Below are 20,704 nucleotides of genomic sequence, written 5' to 3' on the forward strand. Positions count from 1 at the left end.
CCTCGTGTCAATTCTTTTGGGATTCAACGAACTCTGGGTTGTATGGAGAATTGTTAGGGTTTTCTTCCAGCTTAGCTGCAAACAAAAATTACAATGGACTTAAAAACCGGCTTAAGGACATAAAAAAGCAGTCCCAGTCATATGGGAATGGAAATATTACTATGAGAATCCCATTGCTGTACTTACTCGGTTCAGGAGCGCTGGCGGTGGCGTACGGACTTGATACCTGAAAATAAAGACGCATTTAATTAAAGTAACATTATACAAAATACAATGGGCTGAAATATTCCAGAGTTACACAACATTTATGATTGAAGGTAAGGAAGGCGGCATAAATTAACCAATGCATGTAATGTATAGCACCTAATGCAAACACAGTTTATAACAAAGGTGCACAGTTATTATACAGCAGATATAGTGTAGGTCGCGTGAAGCTCCTGGATTCAAGCATTTCAGGACTGGACGTTGTAGAAATCTTTGGGAGAGGCCTTTGTCCAGTTGTGAATATTTAGTTGAAACGAACAGCAGGTAAAATATTTATTAACTTACGGTAGGATACGGGACGCCCGCGCCAGGCGGCAGTAAAGGAATCGCCGCCGGTTCCGGGGCGCCTATGAACCCAGTTGTGCCGGTCCTTAGTCCTCCGCCCATCATAGGGCGGGTATACGGGCTTGAAGCGGATGGATTCTCAGCGGGGGTGCTAGGGTACGCCCCTGCGGTAGGAAACGGGAGGTTGCCTTTTGAAGGTGTGGTAGGGTACGGCGGGTTGGCGCCAGGGTACGGTGACGCGTTTGGAGGCCCGCTGGGGTACGGCGGGTTGGCGCCAGGGTTCGGTGACGCGTTTGGAGGCCCGCTGGGGTACGGCGGGTTGGCGCCAGGGTTCGGTGACGCGTTTGGAGGCCCGCTGGGGTACGGCGGGTTGGCGCCGGGGTACGGTGACGCGTTTGGAGGCCCGCTGGGGTACGGAGGGTTTGCGCCAGGGTACGGTGACGCGTTTGGAGCTTCGCTAGGGTACGGTGGATTCGGTGACGGGTTTGGAGCCCCACCGGGGTATGGTGGGTTCGGGTACGGTGAGGGGTTTAGGGCTCCATTAGAGTTGCCTTGCGGGTAAGGAGCGTTATTGGGACTCGCGCCGGGGTAAGGCGGATTAGGGTACGGCGAGTTGGTGTTAGGGTACGGCGGATTGGGGCTGGGGTACGGAGACACATTCGGGGGTGGGTACGGGGACGCTCCAGGGTACGTCTGGCCCGGATAAGCGGAGTTGGCGCCTTGGAAGTTGTTCGCAGCGACCGGTTGGTTGACGACCGGTGCCGGGTACGGGGCGGCAGGGTTGACTTGAGGTAGTTGGTTGACTAGCCCGGGAAGGTTGTCCTGGAAACCCACGATCGGGATGGTCCCGAATATGATGGGGCAAGAGTCGTCCTCGTCCACGTGGCATCCGGATGTTTCTATGCTGACCTGAAAAATAATTAATTTTAAATTGTAATGTTTTTAGGTTTTAAGATAAAGCGATTAAGTTCAATATAATATACTGAGAACTAACAGGGGAAGGTAAGTAAATGTCGATTCTTCGCATGTAGATATTTTATGTCATTTGTCAGCTCATTATGCATCTCGAAAGCGCGTCTTGGAATTACTTTCTATTGGTAAGCTAATTAATGAGGGCTTACTCTTACCCAGCTTTGGAGTCTGGTCCCCCCTTTCTCGCAAGCTGGGTAAGTCTGTTTAGGGGGGAATACAGATTTTTTAGGCAGTGTCCCTAGCGCTTAGACCAGTGGTTCATAACCTTTAAGTCACGAGGGACCATTTTACCAAATTTCTGTCTTGTCAGGGACCACTTTTTTTTTTCAAAATCCTATGAAAGGGGATATCGATTTCTCGCCCACTGTGCGCCGTTTGCGTTGTGTTTACTCGACTCATCACGTCACGTCACTTGTTTATTACGATGTCTTCGTGGACCACTTGGAATGCCTCCAGGGACCACCAGTGGTCCGCGGACCACCGGTTAAGAACCACTGGCTTAGACGCTTACTAAAGGACAGGCAGTTATATAGGTATTCGTCCCCAATGCGTGGAGTTGAAAACTATTCAAACGACTGACCTTCAAGGTGTACCGTATGTCAATAAATGAGCAGGTGTTCAAATTGTACACGCCGACCTCCGGCACTTGCAATTCCACGGTCCAGTGTCGCTCCGTGTTCCCGGGGATAGGACCCTTCGTGATCTCCAGGACAGTGTCGTGGTCCGACTTCTCGCCCGGGTTCGTTACGGCGCGGAAGACCGTGTCCTGGAAGAAAATAAACAATAAAACTCATAAATTAACCCTACCTAATAATAATAAGTTTAGCGTAGTGATTCTATTCTTCGGGAATCGAACCCGCGATCTCTGGCATAGTAATCCGGTATTTGGACCACTGGACCAGGCGGCCAGCGAACGTGAAGACATGTTCTGATTCACTGACCGCAAACGTATTTATAAGCGACAATAGCCCAATGACTATAAATGTACTGGAGATTGACGGTCTCCATCATGGTGAACCCGCTTTGCTTTGCTATTAAGCATAGTTGAAGGGATCAGCATTAGTAGATACTAATCACAAAAACCATTAATTAAAAATAGGCATTAGTTTCTCACTAGAACCCAGGACTTCTACAGAATACGTATAATAATTACAGTCGACGGCGCAAAATATCATCTTTTACAACAACAAGTGCATAATCAATCAACATCATTATGGATTGTATTGCACACATTAATTACTAACAGTCCCGTTAATCCTTCGTGTTAAGTTAAATATTCTTGTGTTATAATAAGTGGGTTCACCACAATGGTCTAGTTAGCAGGTTTCGAGCCCGCGATTCTCGGATGTCGAGTTGGCCAGCCCGACAATTTCACCGTAGCTTCATTCGTTACCTTCTTGATAGCGAACTTGATCTGATCGGGCTCGACGGTGCTGGCGTTGAAGCAGCTAACAGTTTGACCAGCGTGTGCGCGGCATTGGAGTTTATACAGCAACAGAAGGTCTGGTCAAACTCTATCTACACGATTAGAGTTACCTTCTTGATAGCGAACTTGATCTGATCCAGCTCGATAGTGCTGGCGTTGGAGCAGCTGACAGTTTGACCAGCGTGTGCGCGGCATTGGAGTTCATGCACCAACAGAAGGTCTGGTCAAACTCCATATACATGATAAGAGTTACCATCTTGATAGCGAACTTGATCTAATCCAGCTCGACGGTGCTGGCGTTGAAGCAGCTAACAGTTTGACCAGCGTGTGCGCGGCATTGGGGTTCATGCACCAACAGAAGGTCTGGTCAAACTTCATCTACATGATTACCTTCTTGATAGCGAACTTTATCTGATCCAGCTCGACGGTGCTGGCCTTGAAGCAGCTAACAGTTTGACCAGCGTGTGCGCGGCATTGGAGTTCATGCACCAACAGAAGGTCTGGTCAAACTCCATCTACATGGTTGAGTTACCTTCTTGATAGCGAACTTGATCTGATCGAGCTCGACGCTGCTTGCGTTGGAGCAGCTGACTTCCAGCGGGATGACCTGCCCGGGGCAGTAGCCCGTGACAGGCAGTTTGACCAGCGTGTGGGCCGCGCCGGAGCTCATGCACCAACAGCAGAAGGTCTGGTCAAACTCCATCGTGCGTGGCTCCTGTGGGAAACGATGATGGTTAAGGATTGACACCGTATGCAGACGATGTATACGACGTAATTAAACACAAATGCGAAAATATCTTTTATTTGTCTGAAGTTTTATGTTGTGTATTCGTACATAGATAAATTGAATCTTGGCAAAGGTTTAGAGCTATCTTTTGTCACAAAAATATCAATGGTAATGTGAATGTGAACTTGTCTTATGGATAGTTAGATTCCTCTAAAGTGTTTCAGAACAGTTTGGTCGCGCGATATGTAGCCTTTTTACGCGATTGTAGCAATTAATCTGGCGATTACTCGGGGGGGACAGCGAGGTAATCGAAATCAGACACTTTCGGTGACAAATCGAAAACTACGCGGGCGGAAACTGGCAAGTCATCTAAGAAGAGGATATTCTGCAACTTAATGTTTACTATCACTCTATTGCTTAAAGGCTTTTCACCAAGTGCATGACTCCTCGTGACCCCTTATCTTAACTATCGTTACCATTCTGAACGCCTCACCTTGCAGTTCTGGTAGTTAAGGTCCAGCGGCGCGATAACTCGCAGCGGGTGGAAGATCTCCTGATCAGTCTTGTAGGCGCGGTCAGCGACCACCTTCAGCTCGTAGCGCACGTGTCCGTGGGACCCTTCGAACGCGGACGGACAGCTGTCCGGGATTTGGAACGTGAACGGGTACTCGTATTTGCCCGGGTTGAGTTTGTGTTCCGCTGCAAACGGATGGATTAGTTGAATGTTTTAAATCGCTCGTAGAGCTGATGGCCGTTTGGGACAGAAAAGTTCCCGAGTGGTGACCATGAGCTGGAGGACGTAGTATTAGTATGGGCAGCCCCCCACTAGGTCGATCGACGATCTGGTGAAGGTCGCAAGAAGTACCGGAAAGGTGAGAAATGGTCCCGTTTTTCTACCTTTACCTAAACAATGTAAACAAACTGATAATACATCTTACTCAATGGACCAAAGATCAGGTGATGGTCGCGGAAAACACCTGGATGTGGACAGAGCAGGATCGATCGTTGTAATATGGATATCCTTGAGGGAAACCTTTATGGACGGTCACGGTACTAGCCAATCTATGTATATCTATACTTATAATAAATCTGTAGAGAGGTCAATTCTGTACATGAAATATATTTTCAAAATAACTATCAGGGGGTGATTAGTGATCGATACTGATGCCAAAAATGCAATCAGTAAAATTTTTGTCTGTCTGTCTGTCTGTATGTTCCTTATAGAAACAAAAACTACTCGACGGATTTTAACGAAACTTGGTACAATTATTCTTCATACTCCTGGGCAGGTTATAGTATACTTAGATTCCCACAAGGAAAATCCTTTTGTATGAAAAATCTAAACCGCTTAAGTTAGACGCTTGAAATTTGGCATGCAGGTACCTTAGTAAACTTAAAGCTTAGTTACAACAGGATATTGCAAAATTCCCACGGGAACGGGAGTTAGCGGGAAAAAACATTTGTATGAAAATATCTAAACCGCATAAAGATAGATGAAGGGCGTAAAACGGGATCCACGCGTACGAAGTCGCGGGCGGCCGCTAGTTAGTAATCTAGACTAAGCTGAGACAAACAGATTCCTACCATTCTTGCTGCCGAGGATATACATCTTCAGGTTAATATACTCTTCGTGGGAGTCGTGCGAGACTGTGTAGTGTTCTGTCCTATCGTTGACGCGCCTGCTCTTTTGTGTGGTCCAGTGCACGGAGCAGAAGCCGTGGAATTTCACGAAAATACCTGAAACAAATAAATATCATAAATTATGGTATGGTTTTCTAGCATGTATTGGTATTATAGGTGTATTGTGTTACCTAAAGGCAAACGTTTCCCATTCGGTTAGCTATTCATTTGTTTATCATAATTTATGCAAAAAACAGTTTATTTCTTTTGGATCTTTCCTTAATCAGCAAATGACTGAACCGAAAAAAAAAACTGATCAGCAAGTGTAATTCTTCTGATTTTCTTACTTTGAGACCGTGACAGATAAGAGTATTCATATCTTTTGAGATTGAATTACAATACAATTATGTATCACTAGCTTTCCGCCTGCGGCTTCGCCCGCGTCATAATTAATTTTGTCTGTCACAGAAAAACATTATCGCGCGCGTCCCTGTTTCAAAAACCGGGATAAAAACTATCCTATGTCCTTTCCCGGGACTCAAACTATCTCTCTCTATGCCAAATTTCATCAAAATCGGTTCATTGGTTTAGGAGTGAAAGAGAGACAGACATACAGAGTAACTTTCGCATTTATAATATTAGTAGGTATAGATTATTTATTTACTTATTTTCTCGGACAGGCACGGCTCGCGCGCTCAATATGGTAAGTTCGCAATCCCTTTCCTGAACTTGACGTAATAAATTGAGCCCATGACCTCGAATCATATACGAACAAAGTATAGGTCACCCAAAATGTAGGGAGCGACGCGCCACGCCGACGCCAATCCTCGCAAATGGGTTTAATTACCAACTTCAATAGCATTTGGATGAATTTTGGTAATTTAGCTTCGTTAGTACGAGTACGGAAATGCGAGACGTTACTGAATGATATTTCCTATTTTTCTTTGAACTTTAACCCCTCTAGTTTACTTAGCACTAAAAGTTCCTCTGATCAGTAGAAAGTTAGAAGACATTGAGGCTACGCAAAATTGAGCTAGTCCAAATAAAGGAATTTTAAGCTTATTTCTCCTTTATGGTTTTCGGTGATCTTTCTATGAGGCGTTATAGTACTTCCCAAATATGCTTAATACACTTATACATATATCCCTTTTAGGTAGGTATACCTAAGTCTTATGGAATTAGGTAGGTCCTACATAATCATCTAGGCAATAAGTATTATTTTCCTGCTTCTTAGGTAATTAGTTACCTACATCCAATACTAAACCATTGCATTATCCTACTAAGTATTTCCACAGGTATTTCGAGACTTTAGCGTCTTCTATTAATATAATATGATACTAGCTGTGCCCGCGACTTCGTCCGCGTGAAAATAGTTTGAATAATATTTCCCGTTTTGTAACATTTTTCTTTAGTGCTCCACCTCTATTGGCTGTAGGGTAATGCTATGACCTAGCCTAGATAATATTAGGTATAGATAGAACTGCAGTGATTGCAATGACAACAAACACTCATGTAAACTAATCCTTATTACAATCCGCGACAGGCGAATATTATCTCTTTGTCGATTTATCGCGGCAAAAAGTGGTCCGCAAGGTCACAGCGTGCCGCTATAAATACAGGCGGGTGAGAAACAAGTAGGTAGGTTAGTAAAGTAGGTACCTAAAGATTCGGATTCTGTTTCGATTTCTTGATAAATAGGTATGTTTATGGGCATTAAGTTGGCGTAGGAACTAGGAAGTGTATAAAATACAGTCTATCTGCCTATTCGAAGGAAATATTGACAAAGATTATTGTAGGGCCTAGGGGGCTAGCTATGGAATTAGGGTGTAACAATACAGTGAAAGAAATCAGGACAAAATCTATTAAAGAAAGAATCGTTTATAGAAATTGATGGACGATCCGTTGCGTTCACATATTATCTTCACCTAATAGATGATTTATTTTGAGAAATAAATAAACAATATTACACGATCTTTTGTGCATAAGTAGGTAATATGGAGAAGTTGTAAAAGAAAAAAATACATTCATAACCGTAGATCGGTCGTGAATCTGGGTCTGCACAGCACACGCAGTTGGTTTTGTGTTTTTGTATGGTCTATTATATTCTACGAGTATGCTACCTAATTGTTATTCCGAACTGGCGCACCAAATGATTTCACAGCTGAATCGTATCGTTTTTAAATCGCGACCCACGACTCAAATAGCTCTCGAGCACTATTTGTGAGTTTTGTGACACTATGAACCTATCACCATAAACTCTACCATTTGCGAAATAGAAAATTTAGCAGTAAGTATTCTTGTAAACATGGAAAATTCGAGGAAAAGAACTAGAAGCATGGAATATTCTTGAGGTCCGTGTAAAACTTCCTAACAAGCTAATGATTATTATTTTGAAGAACCTTCTTTGTATGAGGGTAAACTAGGGTCGCCAGACTAACCAGAAATGGCGGACATTTTTCCGGCAAAAACTATGCTATCAACGTTTTAATTCTAAGCTGTCCTGTTTCCTTAATTTTCGCTAGTTGGCTTTTAGGGACTACGCCCCATCGACTGTGCTCCCGTCACTAATGGTAATGATGACAAAATTCGTACCCCAATATCTCCGGCTTCCATAAAGAAATATGGCGACACTAATTAAGGAGAATTAAGTGCCGTTATTTGCCTTTAGACACCGAATAATAATATACCTACTTCCTTTAGATATATTTGTACAAGCCGCCCAGTGGCTCCAGGCAAACGATTGTAACTATGTGCTATGAAAGTTATGGAACGTCCAAATCACTTCACTTTTCGCTTGGAGTTGGTGGATTCAATACTTATGAATCACTTACGAGAAGTGTCCCAAATTTCGCCTTGCGACCTGCGTGAATCCTGTAAAGGCTGCGCGTACTTATAATAAACTAGGACCACTTTGGCCTATACTAATAGAACAGACTGAAAAAGATAAATGGTCGCGACAGAAGTGCTTTAACTGCTTTCGTGAATGGCTGAAGATGTTAAGGACGTCGTATAAATGTGAAGAATTCAACGTGCCCCTGTGTATGGTGCACTGCTTCAAGGTTGCAATACTACCATAATTATTGCAGGCGCGGATCCAGCCCTCAAAAAAGGTTGTGGGTACAGCCACCAAAAATTAGCAAAGTGAGAGTCAAGTGGTGGCGGCGGCGTTTTAGTGGAACGGCTGTGTTCCAAATCACGCTCGATTTTTTATAGACTCATCAGTCAGCCGTTTTTATCATCAGCCTATGGATCTTATCAATAGATCATAATTAAAACAAGAAAATTAGGGTTGAGGGCATGCCCACAGTGCCCACAACGGTAGATCCGCGCCTGAATTATTGCAATACTATCTAAACACAATGTTTGTTTGTTATCATTTAATTATCATCTTTAGACATTCTCAAATTAAAGCAGATTCAAATACCTACCTATGTGATGATATTTAAAAAAAATGAAATTATGCGTACTATCCGTTCACTTTAAGTTTGCCACTGGCGATATGACGTCACTCGAAGGGAAGCGTCTATAACTTTATCTAACTATTATATTATTGTTTATTTATTATTTATTTATTTGATAAAAATTGTGTATTTGCATAAAATAATACACATTAATTGCGTTTAATCACTAACTAAATGCGTTTAATCGCGCATTCCACGGACCGGCAAACTTAGCGCGAACGGGTAGTATTTGTTTTTGTTTCTGTCTTGTTTGTTGGTTGTCCTAAATATGTTAATTAATATTTAAAATTACATAATGGTAGATAAAACTACAAAATGACAAGAATTGATGATGAAGAAAGTAATGAATGCATGTAACTAAGTTGGAAAACTATCTTGTAAGATAGATAAAGGTCAAAAAGTTATTGTAAAAAAATGCTATTGATAAGATTGTTTTGTTTAAACTTTGTTTCTTGAGAGCTAATTACATTAGTAAGTGTGGGTCAATAAGTAGAAAAAATGTGGTAGATAGAAAATATGGTTGGTGTATCCTAAAGTTCATGGCTATCATGGCTACACTATTGTTACTCCAACAAGTGGTGAGTCTGCTGAATTTAAATAAATAGTTATATGGATTGAATTATTCCGTAAGTACACAGGGTGTAAAAAAGAGGTGGTTTGGAGTTGGTCCTAAAACACAGAAAAAATTGTGTAAGAACTCTTGGAGATAAGGTAAAAAGGTCGCCATTATCAACTTAAACTAATATCTAGCTGTCTGTGATTGGTCTTCGTCAATGTATTTAAGAAAGAAACAATTAAGACTAATTAGAGCATGTTTTATGAGTGAATCATCTACCAGTACCATACCAATCCAAATAAATCAGCCAAAACCAACTCCAAAAAAGCGCACTAAACAGTAGAAAATTAAATATTTATTAGCGCAAATAAAGTTCCAGCCTGCCAAGGTTAAGAAACATATTATAAAATATTCGGGCATATTAAATGCCCAATTAACTGAAAGATATTTCCGATTTTAAAGGTATCTGTCTGATTGTTTGTATTGCTTTATCACAACCAATTAAATAATTTTGATCCAGTCTTAAATTAATTTTTTTTAGTTACTCTATATTTATGTGATAAGCATTGATAAAAAATGATAAACGGTTTATTTTTAACTTTACCCACCTATTTAACTAACTAAACATTGCATTGATAGGAGATTTTATTCACTCTTTTAGCAAAATGTTTCTAACAATTTATTGTAGCACAAAGGCTCTTTAAAATGCAAATCAAATGTATCCGCCAAAAATACAAATTACATTTTTGTACTGACCTCGAATCGTTTTTACTTTGGTCAACTCGAAGATAACTCGGCCGTTTACAGTTTGTCCAGAATAATAAGCGCCGGTCGGGCTGTCCAACATAATTTGACCTTCCGAAAACCCCATGATTATTAAATTTAACACAAAATAACTTTCAAAACTTGATTATTGATTTTTTCTTGGTGAAACCGGGAAAACAACAAACAAGTAGATTCCACCGACCCGCGGCGATAACTGACACTAATGACAGATTATATCGCACGTTCATAATCAAACCGTCACTATACGAAATTGGGAGAAATTGAGTTAACAACGCCATCTATCAGAGCTCCGCGAAAAGTGCATGCTGTAAAAATCCCACGCTTAAAACTCAAATAGTTCGGCAGATATGACTAGTGTCGTTATGGAGTTTAATGGGGAAACCGGCATATGTTGTGAGTAACAGTGACACGTTTTTAGTAGTAACGGGAACTGGACGGGCACGCCGTGATAGTTATGTGGACTCTGTGTTGAAAAACGTCATTTTTAGCATAAAGACGCTTTTACTCCAAATCATTAAGATAAGTCACAATAAAGTAATACGAAAAACGCCTTAAAACAAAAAGTGACAATATTTCTCTTACATTTTTAAGAAGATTGTTCCATCACTTCGTAGAATATTGTGTTTATCCAAATTGTGTAATATTAAAACAACAAGAAAGATTTTTAAATAATTAAGTAGGTAGTTATAATTTTTTTTAACAGCTAACAAAAATGCCACCAGTCAATCCAAACACTAGTAAAATCAAAGAAATTATCAATTACAACTGTATCTAGCGTTTGTGGATTATTTATTTATTTATTCGATCACCAACAAGGTTACATTGAGGCTTCACAAAAGTAACTATAAAGAAATGAAAATGCCTTGGATTCGATCGAGATCTGAGCAGTGCTACAGTCTCTCCAACGGTGCCAAATTGACTATAGATACATCGAAGTGTTGAAAGGCTTGTACGAAAACGCCTTGTCGGTTCGTCTCCAGGATCAGGACTCGAAACTCATCCAGTTGCAGCAAGGGGTGAGACAGGGAGACGTCATAATATCTCCGATACTGTTCAACACCGCCCTGGAAGATGTTTTCAAGCTTCTGGACTGGAGTGGATTCAGCATAAATATCAACGAGTACATCATCCACCTTCGATTTGCTGACGATGTCGTAATCATGGCTGAGACTGTGGAAGATCTAGGCATAATGCTCGATGGCCTAAGTAGAGCCTCTTCAACAAGTGGGCCTGAAAATGAATATGGACAAGACAAAAAACATGTCAAATGTCCATGTAGTATCCACTCATCTGGAAACTCTACACTCGAAAGTTTGTTGACAATTTATGTATACCTGGGACAAACTGTCCAGTTACGTAGGTCCAACTTCGAGAAAAGGGTCAATCGTCAATCCAACTCGGCTGGGCAGCGTTCGGGAAGCTTAGTGATATTCTCACGTCCGAAATACCGTAGTGCCTCAAGACAAAAGTCTTTGATCAGTGTGTGTTGCCAGTGATATTTTATGGATCTGAGAGGTCACCCAAAAGGTGATGGAGCGTGCGATGCTCAGTTAGTTTCCCTACGTGATTGAATCAGAAATGAGGAGATCCACAGGAGAACCAAAGTGACCGACATAGCCCGCAGAATCGCTAAAATCAAGTGGCAGTGGGCGGGGCACATAGCTCGCAGAGTTAATGGCCGCTGGATAATGATCCAGAATTTAAACCTACTTCTCTGAGCCCTTTTCCCATGAAAAATCACTATCTAGTTCGTCAAGTTCATCGAGGTCATCAAGTTCTTGTTGTTTAAAGGCTGCCTGAACAAAAGAGTACCTTATTTTCTAAGAAGTTTATTTATGTGATGTAATTTTATAGTAATTTCATGTGTGTAACGTATTTATTTCTGATCGAGAATTTACATTTATTACTGTTACCATAGGTACCACTTAATCCAAATTATAAAGTTTTAAGTTCATTAAAATTACTGATTTTTCTATGTTAGTTTTATTTAATAATAATCATTTTTTAATTTTTCATCGTCAAATTTATATGAAAATAGTGACATTTCTACCGGAATTAATAATACAACATTAACATGTTTTTAATTGAAAACTGTCACTGTCTCAATTTTAGTGGAAAAGTGACACTATTTTTAGGGAAAAAATTAAATATTAAATAAACCATTATGATAATTTGAAAGATAATTATATTCCCGTAAAAGCCAAACAAGCCACTACTGGTATTCAACAAAAAACAAAACATTTAAGAACATTTTGCACACTTTGCAAAGGTTTTAAAATTTGAGTATTTCAAATGCTTTTCCTGAAAAATCGACTTTTTTGTATAGTGACGGTTTGATTATGAACGTGCGATATGAATGAAGAATTCCAGATGGATGACGTCATCATGACGTAATCGCGTTTTCGTCCGAAATCGGAATTTGTGAACTTTTTACCAAAATATATCAATTTTAAATAATAAACCATCTTTACTTTATGTAATTATTATTTATAAATAATAACGTGTGTGTGTGACAATACAATATTATAATTAATAAGAAATTGTATACGCAATAGAATGTTGATTTTTTAATCGATTTAATCTATCAATCAGTCAGGATAATTGAAATCATTTATCACAATGATCACAACCGATTGCGCTAAATATTTTGACTAGACGACAAACGAAAATCACAAATTCGTATCGCGTGACAGCTAGTTCAAACGAAATCAAAACCCAACTGCTTCTTTGTGTAAAAGCTGAAAGAAAGCTACTTTTTCTCAAACTCGAGTCAGACGCCTTCACGAACATTTAATTTTGCTGTTTTTAGTGAAAAAATAAGGTGTTTGGACTTTTATTGGAAAGTGATTAAATCCGTTGTTTCGTCTTTGTTTGCGCGTGAACTTTATGCGGTAAAGTTCACGCGCAACTGAGCCCCGATTACGGTAACTTTTAACGTCTACAATCCAGACACGCTTCTCGATTCTGCGATACGATTGGTCAAAACAGCTGACGTACGCTGTTGAACGACCAATCGTATCGCAGAATCGAGAAGCGTGTCTGGATTGTTGACGTTAAAAATTACCGTAATCGGGGCTCTGGATTGAAAAACGGAGCGCAACTGGTGAAGGCAGTGGCGGCGTAGCATGGGTTGGCACCCGGGGCGATCAACCCCCTCCCCCCCCCCACTCCTAAGGCACCCCCTGGTACTCACACCCCATAATTTCATTATTTTTGGGATTACCTACCGATTCGAAGATTGAAAGACAATCGCACCCCCCTCCCCCCTGTGTCATGACATAGACCGCAGACTTGTCATGCAGATGCGCTAATTGGTACTAATCTGCGCGACTTGTGTCACCCCCTGATGCTTGGCACCAAAGAGCATAAAAGAGTAAGAGACGGCACTCCATAGATATTTTTTGAGCTCACGCACACATATGCATTTTAGAGAACGACCCGCAAATCTTTACCAACCGCACAAACTACAGGCGGAGCTACCAACATAATGCATTATTTTCTGACAGTATTAGTGACGTTCGTAATAACTTATCGATTATCGATACTTTGCTAGGGTTGTAATTGCATATCGATATCTAGTATAGGAACTTTCAATATTTTAATGCTATTTTTATTTTATACTATGTGTAAGTAAAACGAACTTTTGTAACGTAAATTATTTATTTCGAAATAAAATAGGTATATTACAATAAGTATTGAACATGACATAGCAGTTGTAGGCATGAGGAATTATTGAATATTATAACAAAGTACAGAAATGATAATTTTGTAAACTTTTATTTTCACAACTTTTTCTAAGAAAAAATAGGATTTTTATTTATAAACATCTTTAATTTTCTTATCAGCTGATCGAACCTCAGCCTCAAGATTACTTTTCAATGCTTTGTTGCTGTGCTTTTTTACTTTTGTCAGCAAAATTGTTTTCACTTTTTATGAAGCTGTCATTAATGATTTTACAACTTTTTCTTAGAAAAAGGTAACTTAATATTTTAAACATCTTAACATAAATTTCTTTATTATGTTGTTGACATTTAAACCAACTAAAATTACAATTTGTACTCAACATTAAGAAAATGAATTTTCCAACATTTTCCATATATATCTGGTCGGCAATATGGTCATGATAAAATTGTTTAGCTTCATTTACGGTGGTACATAATTGAATTGTTGGATAAACGAGACTTTTTTTATCATGCCACCATTCGCGAAGAGATATATATGCATACAAATCATTGTCAACAGGAGTTTTCACGCTCAAACACTCTTCACAAATTAAACAAGAACTGTTCTGTAATAGTTTGGCAGCTAAATACCCGCTTACATATACTACTGGTTGGTTTTCAAGGCTACACAAATTTTCAATGGGCTGTTCTAAGTTTTCAGGGTCCGGGATAGACAACACAGGATAAAATTCAGTGTCTGTGGAATCTTGAACATTAATTTTTATTTCTGTTGTTTTTAAATTAGTTTTTAAAATGTCTTTATATTCCAGCATATGTTTATTGTTGTCTGCCTCACAATTAGCACTTCTGCTATGAGGCACTTTCAGCCCAGTAACCATGCTTGTTTTAAGCGCTGCAGTAAAGTGCGTGATAGTGGGATTTCTATTGGTTACACTGTGTTGCCTAATGATTCCAAATAAGTTTTCCAGAGAGTCTTGGTTAAACTGTCTAAGGTTCATATATTTAAACCCTTCATTCTTTAACTTTTCCCAAATATCGTTTAAGGATTTGATAGATATTTGATATCCCTTTACGCATTTAACATTTTTTAGTATCGTGTTTTCTGCTGTTATAAATTTTATGGTTTTTAACTTATCAGTATAAAAGGTCCAAGACTCAATGTGATTACTTGATGTGGAAACATTTTCCCGGATCCCTTTCTTTACGTCATTTAAAGATGATGGACCATTTGTACAATCAAATAGTTTATCTAACTGTTCAATCACAAATGCTGTATCATTGCAATCAGAAACTTCTTTCCATGCCATCATTTTTAAAATAGCTGCCACGGTATTACTCAGAGCATGCGCAGCATACTTCACCCTCATCTTAGTTTTGAATGTTGGATTTACAATGGTACTATTCAGTTTTTTAAAATTTTAAAAATTTCTGTTGTGTTCTTCTGCAACTACCAAATGCCTCCATTGTGCAATTTTTCCATCGAAAGACATATTTCCACTTTTAAAGAAATTGTTTCGTAATGATTTGAACAAGTGAGGGATGTCATAGATTATAAAAATTTTGTCATTATTTACAGAGAAAAAGTTGCTATCTATGCCTTGTCCACAGTTTCTTTTTAACATGTTAAGAGCTCCTATATTTGTAGATCCCTGATCACAAACTGTTGTTAGAACCACAAATCCGATTTCTTTTAATTTTTTGATGATGTCCGATATAATTTTTGCCAGTTTTGCTGTTGATATTGTGCCTTCCACAAAATAGTGCGCAATATATTGTTTGTATTTATGTTTAGCACCCTGTATCATAAACACTAACGCATGGTCTGCAATTTTATTTTCTCGTCCCATGTTCTCGCCCTCTCCATAATCCACGTAGCCATCCACTTTATCAGCAATTTCGTTATAAATTATCCGTTTCTTTAACGCCATCTCGTCAAATATTAACGAGCAATATTTATTTTCCTTTGGCATACTTGATGCTTTTGCCTCTAACATATCAATTATATTTTTATTTATACCAGGCTCCATTGGTATATTTTTTAAAATCCTTTGGAGCGTTTTAGTGCTTGGTAGCGTAAACAGCTTTTGCATATAGCGGTATGCTTTAGGGGACCGTTTAAATATAGCCAAAGCATATATTTTGTTGGCTAAAGTCCACCTTTTTCCTTGTGACTTTTTTTTGTTATTCTGCACTACATCCTTTACTAACGATGTCAGCACTTCCGAATCTAACTTGTCTAAATTCACTCTTGACTTCGCTATATTCCTTATTGTTTTTTTTGCATTTTGTAACTGTCGCCAAAGCCTCTTCTCTTTAATTGTAAATGTTGATGAAGTGTCTGTAATAAAAACATTTCCATTAGTAAAAAAACAACATTAAAGCAAATTGAATTGAATATTGGTTAATTAATCAGCAATTTTACTTAGTTTTTTAAATTAGGTATGTTTTATCTTACCTTTCATTTCAATGTTTTTCTTAGGTCTTTTATAACTGTGGACTAATATTTCTGCCTGTGCATCTTGATGGCAAATGTTTTTATTATCTGAAATATTATAAATATGCTAATTAGTTTAAAATTTATTTAGTTGTTTTATGAAACATATTATTTCCAAATCAATCAATCATTATCAAGTTTTAAAAAAATGCAAAGACAGGATAATGATAGCTCTTCTCATAAAATATGAAGCGTGGGCCCACCTTCAATAACAATGACATAATATTAAATTAAAGGCATTTAGAGGTTTTAATGTTCTGCATTCTGGATGCGGTCTGCGGGTATGTCAAGACAATCTGTAAGTGGTCGTGATAAGGCAATCAGTCACGTGTGCTTTGCGTTCTTTGTTCGTATCCGCACGGTCAAATCGCATTAATATAAAATGTACAGAGACCTAGAATGTTGTACATATAAGTTCATTTTGACCTGACTGCAGACTGCAGAACGCATCCAGGGTGGCATTCTTTAGTTTGAGGGAAGGCATATTTTAGAAGGTAAATAATTAGTTTGTACACTTACCATGAGTAATTGGTTTATAGGTCATATGTTCTGGTGCATTGGAAGTAGAAGGAAGAGGTTCAAAAGTTGTTTTCGCAGAAATACCAGAATCTGGTATATCCACAGCTCCCAAACATGTTGAATTTAGTTGTTTGGTTGTAGTTGTAAGGGGAACTGAAAGCAGAAAATGAAATGTGAATTGGGTAATAAAATGTCATGTTCTTACCCAACTTTAGGGTACAATCAGTCTAGTACATGTCTTGCTCACATTAAAAATTACTAGCTTAAAAATATTATTAAACTAGCTGACCTGGCTAATTAATGTAGATTGCCTAAAATTTTTCAAATTGGTCCGGTAGTTTTTTTGAAGAATTTGTATTACACAAATTACTAAAGTCCCTCTAACTCAACACCTCATTCTAAGCTAAATTGTGTTACGAGTGGGTTTACTACAATATTCAAGCTGTGGGGTTCTAACCCGCACTTTAGGCTATCTTGGCTTCGAGTTACGGAGCCGATCAAATACAAACAAACAATTAAATATTTCCTTTTTATATTATTAGTATAATTTTAGATAAACATACCTCGTTCAACTGGATTTGACTTCTTTGGAATGCAATATGAATGATCATAAAGAACTGTAACAAAGTATAGATATAATTAATAATTGAAATTATATATTATTTATTGATAAGCATACAACACAGTCATGTTTGTGTTTACAAAGAAAGAACCTTGTTAAATTGCATTCGGTTGGTTTGTTTTGGAAACCAAAGAAAATTAATTAAGACATCTAAATAATTCATAAAAATTGATAGATAGTAAATTACATTTAAAAAAAATAATTGAAGTCATCATCATACCTGTCTTGAGGTTTTCTTTATTGGAGTCTTTTACATGAAGAGGAAACTCTGTCAAAACTTCATCTGGCAAGATGGGATTGCTCAATTCCAGTGTTGGAATAGCTGAGTTCTTCAGCCGAGTTCCTTTGGCATTGAAGGATTCAGGAGTGAAGTGCCCACCACAAACAAACTTAAGTTGGTGTAACTTTTCAATAGGTACATATGCTAAGTCTTCTATGCCAGCATTTTTAACCCACATTCGACAACTGAAATAAGAAATACCTATTAGAAAAGAAAAAGAATAACAAACTGAAATTTATTCATCAACTAATTTCTTTTAGTATTGTTATGCAATGCATTTACAGAGTACGAAACAAAATACTGAAATTAAAAATTGGTTATGGTTATTTACTGTATGATTAAAAATATTAATCCCAGCCTTTAAGTTTACACAATCATTAAAATTATCTTGTAATAAATGAGTGTTATTAGAAACTTACCGGTCAGAATCCAGAGGAAACCTACTCAAAAGTAAGGGTGATCCACCACGACTTCGCCTCTTATTACAAATAACGCACTTCTTGTTGTTTCTACTCTCCATTATCAGTAGAAGCCTAAAATGAAATAGGTATTAATTAAACAAAGCCTATAATTTCTCTCCAACCAGTGTCAATGCCCTGGTTCATGCATTTACCAGTTTTGAAAGTACATTTACATTTTCATCACATAGGGTTGTTTTTAATGAAAAATAGATTTGTAATAGATCTAATATTTCAAGTAAGTAGATAACATACCCATTAAACAGAAAAGTAAATAAGAGTTTAAACTTCTGTAGAAGTTGAAACACAGCTTATTTAAAAGAGTCTCTATCTCACAAAAAACAAAACACTGAACAGCAAACTTTATCACGCCCGATACGGAGGAACTTAATCAACTCAACGTACTTGGCACCCGGGGCGGACCGCCCCCACCGCCCCCCCCTTACGCCGCTACTGTGAAGAAGCGCTAATGTATTGGAGACGTTAAAAATTAGCGCAATCGGGGCAGTCGAAAAGTGGTCAAAAGGCCTTTTTTGTATGGAGTTATGACGGATTCGATTTTCGATTCAATCAAAAAGTGCAACTGCACTTGCAACCCTTACGCCAAAAATATGGGCCCTGTCGTATTGTCTGTTAATTATGAGGGTTTTCACGTATGAATAATCCGCCAGATGGCAATACTTAAACGCGAGGTGCAAATGCTGCATGATTGGTTATTTTTGACATGACATTGACAGATATTTCAAAATCCACCAATCACGCAGCAGTCAGACCCCACATCCACGTCCCGCCATCTAGCGGATCTTTCATACGCGAAAACTAGTCTAATGAATGTTTATTTTCAATTGAATAATCGGATCTTCTCGCTCTATGGATCTTCACTAGTGCATCGCCACAAAGCAAGCATTTTTAATCGATTTTTCCAGTTCTTCATTCATTCGGTTCAGTCCAGTGGGTAGACACTTCTCATACAAAAACTAGTCTCTATATGTAGCAATTGATATACAACCTTATCCCTTAAGTAATAAAGTGCATTTTGGATTGATTTCACTATAGCAGGGGAACCCGCGGATCAATACCACCATACTAAAAATAATTGTTAGTGTCCTTATGTTGGTAGTATTGTTAGTTTGACAAATGAAAAAAAAATGTCTGTCAATTGAATTTGAGTTTTAAACCGGCGAATTGATTCGTGTGAAGTTATTTTCTCAGATTTGGTGCAATATTACTGTAAATAAACTTTTCTGTCGTTTACGTTGAGTTGATTAAGTTCCTCCGTATCGGGCGTGATAAAGTTTGCTGTTCAGTGTTATGTTTTTTGTGAGATAGAGACTCTTTTAAATAAGCTGTGTTTCAACTTCTACAGAAGTTTAAACTCTTATTTACTTTTCTGTTTAATGGGTATGTTATCTACTTACTTGAAATATTAGATCTATTACAAATCTATTTTTCATTAAAAACAACCCTATGTGATGAAAATGTAAATGTACTTTCAAAACTGGTAAATGCATGAACCAGGGCATTGACACTGGTTGGAGAGAAATTATAGGCTTTGTTTAATTAATACCTATTTCATTTTAGGCTTCTACTGATAATGGAGAGTAGAAACAACAAGAAGTGCGTTATTTGTAATAAGAGGCGAAGTCGTGGTGGATCACCCTTACTTTTGAGTAGGTTTCCTCTGGATTCTGACCGGTAAGTTTCTAATAACACTCATTTATTACAAGATAATTTTACTGATTGTGTAAACTTAAAGGCTGGGATTAATATTTTTAATCATACAGTAAATAACCATAACCAATTTTTAATTTCAGTATTTTGTTTCGTACTCTGCAAATGAATTGCATAACAATACTAAAAGAAATTAGTTGATGAATAAATTTCAGTTTGTTATTCTTTTTCTTTTCTAATAGGTATTTCTTATTTCAGTTGTCGAATGTGGGTTAAAAATGCTGGCATAGAAGACTTAGCATATGTACCTATTGAAAAGTTACACCAACTGAAGTTTGTTTGTGGTGGGCACTTCACTCCTGAATCCTTCAATGCCAAAGGAACTCGGCTGAAGAACTCAGCTATTCCAACACTGGAATTGAGCAATCCCATCTTGCCAGATGAAGTTTTGACAGAGTTTCCTCTTCATGTAAAAGACTCCAATAAAGAAAACCTCAAGACAGGTATGATGATGACTTCAATTATTTTTTTTAAATTTAATTTACTATCTATCAATTTTTCTGAATTATTTAGATGTCTTAATTAATTTTCTTTGGTTTCCAAAACAAACCAACCGATTGCAATTTAACAAGGTTCTTTCTTTGTAACCACAAACATGTGTTGTATGCTTATCAATAAATAATATATAATTTCAATGATTAATTATATCTATACTTTGTTACAGTTCTTTATGATCATTCATATTGCATTCCAAAGAAGTCAAATCCAGTTGAACGAGGTATGTTTATCTAAAATTATACTAATAATATAAAAAGGAAATATTTAATTGTTTGTTTGTATTTGATCGGCTCCGTAACTCGAAGCCAAGATAGCCTAAAGT

General features: G+C 38.1%; 2 protein-coding genes across 2 annotated transcripts; both read right to left on the reverse strand.

Moving 5' to 3' along the window:
* Positions 1-540: 540 nt before the first annotated feature.
* On the reverse strand, positions 541-10,289 carry LOC135079571 (arrestin domain-containing protein 3-like). The gene is made up of 6 exons (XM_063974223.1): positions 10,068-10,289; positions 5,259-5,411; positions 4,168-4,373; positions 3,480-3,662; positions 2,102-2,287; positions 541-1,458 (listed from the first exon to the last, which is right to left on the reverse strand). The coding sequence occupies exons 1-6, from the start codon at positions 10,180-10,182 to the stop codon at positions 541-543; spliced, it is 1,761 nt and encodes a 586-aa protein (XP_063830293.1). The 5' UTR covers positions 10,183-10,289.
* Positions 10,290-16,361: 6,072 nt separating this feature from the next.
* LOC135079181 (THAP domain-containing protein 5-like) lies at positions 16,362-18,546 on the reverse strand. The gene is made up of 4 exons (XM_063973769.1): positions 18,115-18,546; positions 17,636-17,880; positions 17,357-17,410; positions 16,362-16,946 (listed from the first exon to the last, which is right to left on the reverse strand). The coding sequence occupies exons 1-4, from the start codon at positions 18,213-18,215 to the stop codon at positions 16,777-16,779; spliced, it is 570 nt and encodes a 189-aa protein (XP_063829839.1). The 5' UTR covers positions 18,216-18,546; the 3' UTR covers positions 16,362-16,776.
* Between the last annotated feature and the right edge of the window lie 2,158 nt (positions 18,547-20,704).

The sequence above is a fragment of the Ostrinia nubilalis genome, chromosome 16 (genome assembly GCF_963855985.1).
Source record: "Ostrinia nubilalis chromosome 16, ilOstNubi1.1, whole genome shotgun sequence".
Taxonomy (NCBI): domain Eukaryota; kingdom Metazoa; phylum Arthropoda; class Insecta; order Lepidoptera; family Crambidae; genus Ostrinia; species Ostrinia nubilalis.

Excerpts from the sequence above, each read along its gene's own strand:
- LOC135079571 (XM_063974223.1), bottom strand. The coding sequence starts at position 10,182 with ATGGGGTTTTCGGAAGGTCAAATTATGTTGGACAGCCCGACCGGCGCT. Across the intron at positions 2,288-3,479 it reads TCAAGTTCGCTATCAAGAAG|GACACGGTCTTCCGCGCCGT; the intron begins GTAACTCAACCA and ends ATTTTCTTCCAG. Across the intron at positions 1,459-2,101 it reads ACATACGGTACACCTTGAAG|GTCAGCATAGAAACATCCGG; the intron begins GTCAGTCGTTTG and ends ATTATTTTTCAG.
- LOC135079181 (XM_063973769.1), bottom strand. The coding sequence starts at position 18,215 with ATGGAGAGTAGAAACAACAAGAAGTGCGTTATTTGTAATAAGAGGCGA. Across the intron at positions 17,881-18,114 it reads TTTCCTCTGGATTCTGACCG|TTGTCGAATGTGGGTTAAAA; the intron begins GTAAGTTTCTAA and ends TTCTTATTTCAG. Across the intron at positions 17,411-17,635 it reads TAAAGAAAACCTCAAGACAG|TTCTTTATGATCATTCATAT; the intron begins GTATGATGATGA and ends ACTTTGTTACAG.